A 12767-nucleotide genomic window follows, 5' to 3' on the forward strand; every position below is an offset into this window, starting at 1 on the left:
ATAGCAGGGATCGTGGAGCTGGCACGGGATTGGGCAGTGTTTTGTTCTGCTGTGCATGGGGTCGCTGTGAGTCAGAAATGACTCGACGGCACCTAACAACAACAACGTGTTGCCTGCTATTTGCAACATCAGCAGCAACAAAAAATCATTTGTTTACCAAAATTTTGTTGCTGTTGTTAAGTGCCATCGAGTCATCTCCAACTCAGTGACCCTGTGTACAGAACGAAACATTGCCTTGTCTTGTGCCAGACTCACAGTCCTTGCTATACCTGAGCCCACCGTTGTAGCCACTGTTCTATCCATCTTGTTGAGGGGCTTCCCCTTCTTCATTGACCCTCCACTTTATCAAGCATGATACCCTTCCCCAGGTAATGGTCCTATCTCACAATATGACCAAAGTAGGTAAGATGAAGTCTGTCCATTCTTGCTTCCAAGGAGCATTCCGGCTGCACTTTTCTCAGGACAGATGTGTTAGTCTTTTTAGCATACCACAGTATTCTCAGCATTCTTCTCTATCACCACAACTCAAAAGCATCAACTCTTCTTCAGTCTTCCATATTCATTGTCCAGCTCTCACATGCATATGAGGCAAATGAAAGGACCATGGCTTGGGTTAGGCACACCTTGGTCTTTGAGGAGGAGCTCTGGTAGCATAGTGCCTAAGACACTTGACTACTAACCAGACGGCTGGCGGTTCAAACCCACCAGCCACTCCTCGGAAGGAAACTTGGGCAAACCTACTTCCATGGTGATACCGCCTCGGAAACCCAAGGAGGGTTCGCTATGTGTCGGGGCCGACTCAATGGCATATAACAACAACAACAACAATAACAACAACAACAACAGTCTTTGAGGAGACATCTTTGCTCTTCATCACTTGAAAGAGGTCTTCTGCAGCAGATTTGCCCAATGCAATACGTCATCTGATGTCTTAACTGCTGCTTCCATTGGTGTTGATTGTGGAACCAAGTAACATGAAATCCTTGACAACTTTAATCTTTTCTCCATACACTGTGATGCTGTTTACTGGACCGGTTGCAAGGATTTTTGTTTTCTTTATATTGAGGTGTAATCCACACTGCAGACTGTAGTCTAATTTTCCTCAGTAAGTGCTTCCAGTCATCCTCACTTTCAGCAAGCAAGGCTGTGTCATCTGCAAACAGCAGGCTGTTAACGAGTCTTCCTCCAACCCTGATGCCATGCTCTTCTTCATCTAATCCAACTTCTCGGATTATATGCTCAACATACAAGCTGAATAAGTATGATAAAAGGATACAATCTTGACTTGACATACTCACTTTCTGATTTTGAACCAAGCAGTAACCTCTTGTTCTGTTTGAACGATAGCCTCCTGGTCTATGTATAGGTTCCTCATGAGTACAATCAAGTGTTCTGGAATTCCCATTCTTCTCAATGTTATCCATAATTTGTTATGATCCACACAGTTGAATGTGTTTACATAGACAACAGAAATAAACAAACATCTTTCTGGTATTCTTTGCTTTGAGCCAAGATCCACCTGTTATCAGCAACAATATCCCTCATTCCACGTCCTCTTCTGAATCAGCTTACCCTACAGTGTTCTGTCAATATATTGCTGCAACTGTCTTTGAATCATCGTAAGATTTTACTTGCATGCGATATCAATGATATTGTTCGATAATTCCCACCTTCTGTGGGATCACCTTTTTTGGAATGGGTACAAATATGGATCTCTTCCAGTCAGGTGGTCAGGTAGCTGTCTTCCAAATCTCCTGGTATAACCAAATGAGTGCCTCCAGTGGGGCATCCATTTGTTGAAATATCTCAGTGGGTATTCTGTCAATTCCTGGAGTCTTGTTTTACACCCATTCCTTCAGTGAAGCTTGGACTTCTTCTTTCAATACCATTGGTTCTCGATCATGTGCCACCTTCTGAAATGGATGAATATCGATCAGTTCTTTTTGGTACAGTGACTCTGTGTATTCCCTTCCATCTTCTTTTGGTATGTCCTGCATCATTCAATATTTTGCCCATAGAGTCTTTAAATACTGCAACATGAGGCTTAATTTTTTTCCTCAGTTCTTTCAGGTTGAGGAATGTCAAGTGTGTTCTTCCCTTTTGGTTTTCTAACTCCAGGTTTCTGGACATTTCATTATAGTAAGTGGCTTTGTCTGCTTGAGCTGCTCTTTGAAATCTTCTGTTCAGCTCTTTTATCTTGTCATTTCTTCCATTTGCTCTACCTACTCTCTGCTCAAGGGCAAGTTTCAGAGTCTCTTCTGACATCCATTTTTGTCTTTTCTTCCTTTCTTCTCATTTTAATGACCTCTTGCTTTCTTCGTGGATGATGTTCTTGATGTCATCCCATGATTCCCCTAGTTTTCGGTCATTAGTGGTCAATGCGTCAAATTTATTCTTTAAATGGTCTCTAAATTCAGAAGGGATATTATCAAGGTCATATTTTGGCTCTCGTGAACTTGTTTTAATTTTCTTCAACTTCAACTTGAACGTGCATATGAACAGCTGATGGTCTGTTCCATAATCACGTCCTGGCCTTGTTTTGGCTGAAGATACTGAACTTCTCCATTGCCCCTTGCCACAGATGTAGTGGATCTGATTTCTATGTATTCCATCTGGTGAAGTCCACATGTAGAGCTATCGCTTATGTTGTTGAAAAATGGTATTTGCAATGAGTAAGTCATTGATCTTGCAAAATTATGTCATGTAATCCCCAGTGTTATTTCTATTACCAAGGCCATATTTTCCAACTACCAGTAACTCTTCTTTGTTTCCAACTTTTGCATTCCACTTGCATTCCAGTCACCAGTGATAATCAACACATCTTTGCATGTTCAGTTAATTTCAGACTGAGAAGTTAGTAGACATCTTCAATTTCCTCATTTTTGGCTTTCGGGAATGGTGCATAAATTTGAATAGTAATAGTTGCCAAAGAGGCAAGAGGCTGCATCTTCTGACCTATTCTAACCTCACAAGAGGAAGGCAGAATCTCCGTCAGTAGCCCACGACCTATTCCTGCGAGGCCAGACATGCTGCCTCTCTCCAGCCCTTTTACCAACAGTTCCTCTTGCAGCACCCACCAACTTTTTGTGGGGTTTGATGATTTGCTGCAGTGGCCACACAGAACTCACTGATTATGGGGTTTATTAGGGACTTACTAGACTACAATTCAAGTTCAGAAATGTACGCAGTCTCTTACAACTGGCCATCTCACTCAGCAGCCAAGTCTCAGTAGAACATCACACTCCCAGTAGTGTGTGTCTCTTGTGTCTCTCTTAGCAGCAATATCTTTCTCAGCCAGCAGTCAGAGCGACTCCTTCTGCCTCTAGGAGGGCTCCTTTTGAGCCTGGCAGAGTGGCCCAACCCAAGCAATCTCAACATCAGAGTTCTACACACAAGAGAGCATGAACTTCTCACAAAATTACCTTGCTCGCAACCAAAATACCCCAGGTGGATAACTTTAACAATCAGAAGCTACTCAGTTGCTGACTGCAAGTTCCACCATGGAGTTTACAAAGACTTATGGCTAGAAAAGCCACACTATGTAATTTAATTTACTACACCACAGCAGTATTAACTGGTCTTCCTTGTAGGTGTACAGATATTATCCTATCACAGACAGCACTGTACGTCAGGACAGATCTTGAAACGCTCTTTGTGATGATGAATGCCAGCCACACCACTACTCTTCAATTTGTCATTCCTAGTATCATATCCTAGTATCATATTCCTAGTATCATATGGTTGCCTGATTCAAAATGGCCAAAACCAGTGCATTTCAGCTCACTATTGCCTAGGATATTGATCTTTATGCATTGCATTTCATTTTTGACAACTTCCAATTTTCCTAGAGTCATACGATACTTCGTACATTCCATGTTCCAATTATCAATGGATGTTTGCATCTGTTTCTACTCATTGTGCATTGTGCCACATCAGCCAACAGAAGTCCTGAAAGCATTACTCTATCCACATCATTAAGGTCATCTCTACTCTGAGGAGTCAGCTCTTCCCTGGTCAAGTTCTGAGAGCCTTCCGATCTGATGGTTTCATCTTCTAGCATTATGGTGGACAATAATTGTGGGCTATTCATAAAGTTTTCCAGTAATGTATCAGACAGTCTTTCACTGCTATTCATAAGGTCTTCCCTGGCCAATTGTTTGAGAAGTGGACGGCCTCTTCCTTCTTCTGAGTCTGTCTTAGCCTGAAAGCTCCACTGAAACCTGTCCACCACAGGTAACCCTGCTGGGCAACACATAAGCCACCACAGGATGACCAACTAACAGACAAGTTCATCTCCCTTAGTTGTTCCTAACCCCTCTGCACCTGCCTACTTTGGGTCCAAGCCTTAAAATAGAGATGCTCCCAAGTGAAAAGCAGCTTCTAAGCTCTGGTCTCGCCTACTTCAGGCCCTAGGCTTAATATAGAGCCGCCTCCAAGCGAAAAGCAGCCCCTACCCTGGGCCTGCCTACCTTGGGCCCTGGCCTTATAGAGCCGCCCCCAAACAGAAAGCAGTCCCTAAGGCCCAGCCCCACCTACCTCAGGTCCCTGCCTTAAAATACAGCCACCCAAAAGTGAAAAGCAGCCCCCAAGACCCAGGCCTGCCTACCTCAGGTCCTGGCCTAAATCTTATGGTACAGTATATTCAGTTTAAGTTTATAAAATGAAATCTCAATTTAAATGAAACACACAAAAACATGGATTTACAAAAAACAAATATAAGGGAATAATTCTTTATTGTACATCAAAAATTCAAAAGAGAATTTGTTTCAATGAATAGCTCAGTTTTTGAAAAATGAATAGGAATTTAGAGAGATAACAAAGGTGGGTAAGAATATTACAAGCAAAGGAAATATGAAATTTAAAATTCAACTTATGGATTATTTGGGAAACTAAAAAATGGTGACATTACAGAAGTAGTCAGAAGTCAAATGCTGATGAACTTGGAGTGTGATGTGTTTATCCTGAGAGCTTTGAAGAGTCACTAAAGGTAGGCAGTGGAACCATTATCTGAGTGAGAGGACATAACAGATAAATAGATCTGGAATGACTGGAGTTTATCTTATGGACCTATTGAATCTATGAGATAAACAAGACAGTTGGCACAGTACAGAAAAGCATTCTGATTGAGGTAAGATATTTTGAGTATCAGTAGCATGGCAGTAGAAATGGTAGTGTGATGGTAGAGGAAATTACTCCAGAAGAATGGATAAACAGAAAACTGAAGTTTGAGAACAGAGTAGATGATCCTGTTGAGGTTATCAACATTAATCACTTCTTCAGTCAGTCAATTTCTGTTGAATACTTACTATGCTATTGTATAGATATAAAAATTTTGCAAGAGCATGGGTTAAATAACTGCGTTGCCTGGGAAAGATAAAACTGGTATCTCAGAAAAACAGTAGAGATAAATTAGCCAAAAGAAGGGAATGTTTCTAGAAAGAAGAATTTATCAAGAATGACAGATATGCTCAATAAATTCACTTATTCCAACTAGAAAGAGATGCTATATATAAAGAACCTAAGTCTTTTAATGATGTTTTATTGGCTACTTACTATATACTCTTACACAGTCACTCTTGACTCCATTCTGTTAGCTCCTTTTACCCCCAATTGTCACCAGGTAATTTTGTCTTCTCCCTGTGTAACTAGCTATACAGCTATCCTTTCATTTGAGAAAAAAGTTCTCTCTTGCAATCTACTGACTTTTCCTTGAGATTAAGATTGAGATTTCTTTCAAAAACTATAGTTTTTGGATAAACCTAACACCTCACTGCATAATAGTTTTAATTATCTGCCTTCATATATGCTTAGATTTTTATCTAGAAAAATCCTTTGTTTAATCCCAAAGCTCCTTCTAGCTTCCATCTTTCACACTTTTTTATTGCCAAACTTCTAAAATGAATGGTCTGTATCTGATGCTGTGAACTCCAGCCAACCCTGCTTCAACCTATTACAACCTAACAAAACATACCACTAAACTTCCTTCTTAAAAAATCCAATGTTTCTACTCAGCTGTCTTTCTCTGTCATCTCTGGGGATGGTTGAATACCTTCTTCTTGAATTTCTACTCGCCAGGTTTGGAGTCACCAATCTATACGGTTTTATTTCTCTCTGCTGTCTTTTCCTGTAGACCTTTAGGTTGGCTTAGGTCTCAATCTTTGCAAATACTCTGTTCTTTCTAGGGCAGATGTTCTGATGGCTTCAATCAATTAGTTATTCTCTTACCCTAATCCTCAAATTTGTGTTTCAATTATTTAGTACAATTATAGAAAACCAATATTGTTTTCTCTACATTGTAAACCCTCTACTTCATGCAGGGTAGTCTCATCTCTGATTTCTTTCATGTACAAGACAACATTATTCTATTTTTACTCCTTTACTGCTAGTAACTAGCCATGTAAGATGTTCTTGAAATCCAATTTCTATATGTCATTCAAGATTCACCTGCCTAACTAAGATGTTATCTACTTACCTACACTGTCCTAAACCTGCTATCTCATGACTCTTAAGAAAAAGAATCTCTCACTTTAGAGATTCAGAGGAGGATGTTTTTTCAGTTCTCGAGTAGACTCTGCCATATTCCAGCAAGTACACAGCGATGGCTAAGCAATCCAAAGACTTTATGAGATACTGAATTGAATTAAGAGGGAAAAGAAAAAAACACATGAAAAAAAAATTTAGGGATGCTTGCAAGTGAAGCGAATGTGAATCATAAAAGAACAATGAAAAAAAAAAGAATTACAAAATGTTTGGCATGCAGTAGTAAAGCAGTAAAGAAACTTTCATTTGAAGATAAAAGATTATTCTTTAAGAAACCCACTAAAAAATGTAAGAGATTGAAGAAAATATTTTGATCCATGTACTAAAATAAAAACAACCAAAAAATGATAAATATTGATATATAAATTGGAAGGCTTCGCATAAGCTTGTATTACACAGTTGAAGAACTTTGTTGTCTGTTCCCATCAAGTTGATTCCAACTCAGCGTGACCCTATGTTTGCAGAGTAGAACTGCTCCACAAGGTTTTCAAGGCTGTGACCTTTCAGAAGTAGATCATTAAGCTTCGTTTAGGCTGGCAGCTGAGTGCTTTAATTGTTTATGCCACCCACAGATTCACTATTAACTCAATAGTTAACTAACTACCAAATATGAGTCCACTCCAGATCTCTTAACTAGCTCTAGACATAATAGCTAACTGCCTGCAAGACCTTTTTACTTTTATCCTCCAGAGATAAATTCAAATGGATTAAGAATTTTCCTGAAATGTGTTTATTCCCTGAAATTTATTCCATCTCAGAAAACAGCACTGGCAAATTTATTTATTTATTCTTCACATCCCTCCATTTCCTCATCTAAAATGGGACCATTCCTAAAATGGGACCCAGAAGAGCATCTACAGTAAATGACTACTGGGAATACTGAGTTAAATCACATAAATCTCTGAGAGCAGTGCTTGCCAAACAGAAAATACTAGGTAAAGTTTAGCTGTTATTATTATCTAATAGTAAGTCACTATAACTAGATATTCAAGAATCAATATAGATAATGATGAAAATGATCACTGTCATTCCTAAAAACTAGACTTTCTGCATGTTTCTGTCCCTAAAAATTAAACTTTCTGCAAATTGAGTGATTCCCACACTTTCTAAACACCAATTACATGTCAAAATAAATTATAATTCACTGACCGACTCAATGACAAGTTTCTGCATGAAACTGAGCTCCAAGCAGCTGACATACCTTGATCATATAATTTCATTTATGTTTAAAAAATCAATTTATCCCTAATTTATCTTCCTCATTTGATGATTTAGCAAAACAACAAAAATTACAGTTTAAAAAAGCATACCTCTTTTCAGCTCGTACTTTCTTTCCACAATGAGAACAAGTATACATGTTGTCACCTTCTAAAGTATCTTTGATAGTAACTTCATCAAGAGATTCCTATGTATAAAACCATATTTAAATGCTTCATATTATTGTTGACAGTATGCAAACATACAAAATGCAGTAATTAGAATTTGGGCAGATTGTACAGAGGAAAGGTAATTTTCTTAAAACATAGTGAAGTATTAATTTTTGTTAAAAAAAAAAAACAAAAAAAAACTTCTCTCACATTGACAAGCTGCTGTAAGACTGTGGTAGTTAACTTTATGTGTCATCCTGGCTAGGCCTGGTTGAGTGGCTTGGCAGCTTGTTGGTAGTTACTTCCCATGGTAAGATTGGTAATTAACGCCACAGTGGAATGTATCAGAGCAGCCGAGCAGCTGTTTTAGGGATGTGGTCTGCTTCTGGTATTTAAGCAGCAGCTTTGGGAATGGTCTCTAGCTTATGGCATGCTTGAGCCCTGCATGTAGCTGAGTCATTGTTCAGCAGCCTGCTTTGCTCTGCTGATCTTGAGACTTTCAATGGACTTGAATTAGTGGCCTGCCATGTGGTCTGGCAATGTTGGGACTGTGCCATTTTATTTGTCAGTCTTGGACTTGTTAGCCTCAGCATCCAGTAGCTGCCTGAGTGAAGAGATGCCTCTGACTTCAGTGTGCTGGGAGCAAGAGGCAGAGCTGAAGCCCAAGGTTGAGGGGCTTTCACATAGCCCCTAGAGCTTGGCTCTTTGAACTCGGACTTCTAGCCTCTCGAACTGTAAGAGAATAAACTCCTGTTTGTTAAGGCCATCCCATCTGTGGTATATTCCTATCATAGTGGAACCAGGTAACCTGACAAAGACTTACTGGATTACTGGAAGGGTGAAGTATTTAAATTATGATTGGGTAAAAGTTAATTCTGTGGTCTACCTTTAATTATCTGAGCAGCATTAACAAGACAAAACACAGGAAAAAAGTTTACTTTCAAGATGATAAACATATGCAAATAGTTACAAAGCATAAAAAAGTCTTAAAGTAATATACAACCATCACTTACATATATGTTCTTCATATCAGCAACCTGGCACCTCACAGTATAAAATTCCTCAGCAGTCTGACTAACATGTTCACAATCCTGATCAATCAATAGTAAAAATTAGTAATTTACTATAATAAGCTAAAACATATATCAAGGTGTCCAAAAAGCAAGGAATTGATAGAATACTTACCAAGGAAACAACATTGTTTGTAATTACACCTCCAAACAAACTTTTGACTGTATTTTTCTTCAAAATAAAACAAACAAAAGTCAGTAGTTACAATGAAGGCAATCTATACAAATTAAAACCAACAAAAACAGAAGCAAAACATTTTGAGTATCACACACTAACCAATTCTGGAGACATTTCTTCAATTTTAGTAATCAGATCAGTAAAAAACTCTGTCATATCTTTCTGCTCTCCAGTGTTCAGTGGCTGCTTATCCATGGTGTACGTTTTACAGAAAGGTCTAGGATTATAGGCTTTGCATTCACTCTCCTGTGAAGGGGGGGGGGGGCGGCATGAAGATTATAAAACAATCAGATAAATAAATCTGTGTCAAATAAAAACTTTTAAATCACAAAGTTCTTAAATGAATGAACAAAAAAATACAGACTGTAAATCTATGAAGAAAATCTTAAAATGCTCTTTTTGTATTTCATTTTTGTTCAGTTTGCATGGAATTTTCAATTAAATGGTCTTGGTGCCAGTAGATGCTCAAATTATCTTATAGCAAGAAATTTGGTATTCAAAAGATTCAGATTTGTATTGTGAAATAAAGTATTAAACCTTTAATAAATTTAAATTTTTATTCAGATTGAACTTTTTTTAAAAAACAAAACACTACTGCTTGTCAGTTCAAATGCTATGATTCCAATTGTTAAAAGGAAATTAAAAAAAAAAAAGAATCAAGAAATAACTACTAAATCTTTTAATTTTGTTAAAAAGACCACTTATTGAGTATATTTACTAAGTATTGGAAGCTGAAAAATAGAGGATAATGATATAATCCCTGCCCTCTCAATACTCTAATAGGTGAGACAGATAATTGATATAAGTGGTAGGAACAACAAAGGCAGTTATGGTGACTTGGAGCATCTGGAAAGTCTGTGAAATCTAAGGTCTCTTAGAGGAGGTGAAAACCAAGGTCACCGTTGAAGAGTGATACCAGGAAGAAAATGGGAAAGAATGATGAGTGCTATGGACAGAGGAGCAGCATAAATAATTTCATAAGCTATGAAGCAACAGGGTGATGGGCTTCAAAGGACTTTTAGTTAATACTGGGTGAAGCTAAATATGGAAAGGGATAATAGTCAAGGTTTTAGGGGAAAAATGACAGAGAGAACATGTGCTATTTTGATGAACTTGAATACAATTCTGTTCATAATGAAGAATCACTGAAGAATTTTGAGTAGAGGAGTTATATTATGTTAAGATTTTATTTCTACCTTTGTAAGACTAATCACTTTTAAAGTTTAAGCAAAATACAAACTCACTGCCATCAAGCTGATTCTGACTGATTTCGACCCACAGTAGGTTTCCAAGATGGTAAATCTTTATGAAAGTGACTGCCTTATCTTCCTTCTGAGGGGCAGCTGCTGGCTTAGAACCACTGACCTTTTGGTTAGCAGCCAAATGCCTTAACCTCTATCCACCAAAGCTCCTTCTTTTATAGTTGAGGAATAGGAATTAAGATGGACAAAGAGAAATCAGAAAGCTGTAAGCAAAAACAGAGGTAACCCTGTGATGGGAGAAGGATTAGACAGATACAGGGACTCTTCAAAAGACAAGTTAAGAAAATGTGGATGACTTAAGATGTAACTCATAAAAGTCACTGTAACAAAGAACAGAGGTAACTGACAAATCCAATTACAAAAATGAAGTCATAGGACAAACACTGTGGAAATTAGTTCCATTTAATGTTTTTTAGTTTTTGTCACAGGGTGCATGTAATCAGTTTTGCATACATGATTTTCAGACATACCATTAAGTATGTAAACATTTTCTGAAGCTCCAGAAGAGTTGTCTTGTGCTTCATATCTTCTGAATACTGAAAACCAGGACAAAACTTTCCATTAAAGCATACTGGTACCAGATTACAATTTTTAGCACAGAAAAGTAACAAAATGTGTCTAACACTGTATTTGTTTCCATTATTTTAGCTATATGTAAGAAGAACAGTGACATGTTCTAGTCTTTCTTTAGCAGTTTCAGCAATTAAAAAGTGGAATACTGTGTACAGTATATTAATACAGGTATGACTATCATGTCAGGAAATAAACAAATAGATCTCAAAATGAAAAGGGCTTTCCAGATCAACACTCAGTTGGTGCAATGCTGATTTGCAAGAATGGAAAACACCTTAGGTGAGTAACAAAGTTATGTTTTCCACACATCCACAAATTAAAATATATGAACTATTAACAAGTGAAATTTCATTTCTATTCACATCTTTTACTATTCATATCTTTACTGGCCAAGATCTATGAGCCTCTTTCAAATGTTAAGTATCAGTAACTGAGATTCAGGAAACTGGCTAGACTCTAGAAACTTTACACCAGTCTTACAGGGAAGATCATATTTATACCAGGAACTTATTACATATACTCTATCTTATTCAAGGATTAAAATAAGTCTGTAAAGCAGGGATTGTAATGATTATAAATTTCATACATTCTGAAGAGTATGTTCATGGAATATTAAGCCTCTCATATACCAGGAATGTACTGTATTTTCTTCTGCCAATTTTGTGGGGGAGTGCAAGTAATATGGTTCTGCTCTCTAAGAGCTAAGAATCAAACTGGGAACACAAGATAAAGATATTAAAATAGAGATCTGTTTATGATAGCACATGTCAAGATGCTATCAAGTTGATTCCGACTCATGGCAACCACATGTGTGCAAAGCAGAACTGCACTCCATAGGGTTTTCAAGGCTTAGGTCTTTTGGAAGCAGATCACCAAGCCTTTCTTCTGAGGCACCTCTGGGTGGGTTTGAGCCACCAAGCTTTCAGCTAGTGCTTGAGTATTCAACCATGTGCACTACTCAGGGAAGCCTAGATAGCATATAAAACTCCAAACTCATTACCATCAAGTCAATTCTGACTCACAGCAACCCCCAATGGGTTCCCAAGGTTGTAAATCTTTATGGAAGCCTACTGCCTCACCTTTCTTTTTCAGAAAGGATAATGAGTTCAAACCACCAACCTTGTGGTTAGCAGCCGAATGCCTTAACCCACTATACAACCACACCTCCTTAGATAGCATATAAAGAAAAAAGAAAAACCAAACCCACTGCCACTGAGTCAATTCTGACCCACAATGACCCCCACTGGGTTTCCAAGGCGGTAAATCTTTATGGAAGTAGATTGCCTCATCTTCCTCCCACAGAGCAGCTGGTGGATTAAAAGCACTAACCTTCTGATTAACAGCTAAATGCCTTACCCACAATACCACCAAAGCTTTTTTGTCAGATAAAATATAGTTACTACAAAATTTTATGACATTAGATTGCCCCATCTTCCTTCCAAGGAGTGGCTAGTGCATTTGAACCACGAGCCTCCTGGTTAGCAGTCAAGTGCTTTAGGCACTATGCTACTTTGCATATATCAGATCCATTATATATTCAGAACTATGTCATCTTATGTAATTATTCTCATGGACTATTAAACCTCAGGTTTGTGAGAATAATTACATAATATGACTTAGTTCTGAATATATAACGGATCTGATATATGTGAAGTATTAAAAATTTAGTATAAAACAGAGATAAAGACTTGGATTTATACTTTCACTTCTAGAAAACAAAGTATTTGTTGGCTGAAAATCAAAAGGGTCTTAATTTTTTAAAATCAAATAAAAGCAA

The 12767-nt window shown here is 37.8% G+C and overlaps 1 protein-coding gene across 1 annotated transcript in view; it reads right to left on the reverse strand.

The window, feature by feature from the left end:
* The window catches only part of USP34 (ubiquitin specific peptidase 34), a 312910-nt gene that overhangs the window by 68171 nt on the left and 231972 nt on the right, over window positions 1-12767 (reverse strand). The window contains exons 44-48 of the mRNA XM_042780562.1: window positions 10888-10953; window positions 9255-9401; window positions 9093-9149; window positions 8921-8998; window positions 7851-7945 (exon numbers count right to left, since the gene is read on the reverse strand). Coding sequence (XP_042636496.1) covers window positions 7851-7945; window positions 8921-8998; window positions 9093-9149; window positions 9255-9401; window positions 10888-10953 — 443 coding nt within the window. The remainder of the gene's footprint in view (window positions 1-7850; window positions 7946-8920; window positions 8999-9092; window positions 9150-9254; window positions 9402-10887; window positions 10954-12767) is intronic.

Source organism: Orycteropus afer, unplaced genomic scaffold, assembly GCF_000298275.1.
Source record: "Orycteropus afer afer isolate SDZICR_OR568_19922 unplaced genomic scaffold, OryAfe1.0 scaffold00046, whole genome shotgun sequence".
Lineage (NCBI taxonomy): Eukaryota > Metazoa > Chordata > Mammalia > Tubulidentata > Orycteropodidae > Orycteropus > Orycteropus afer.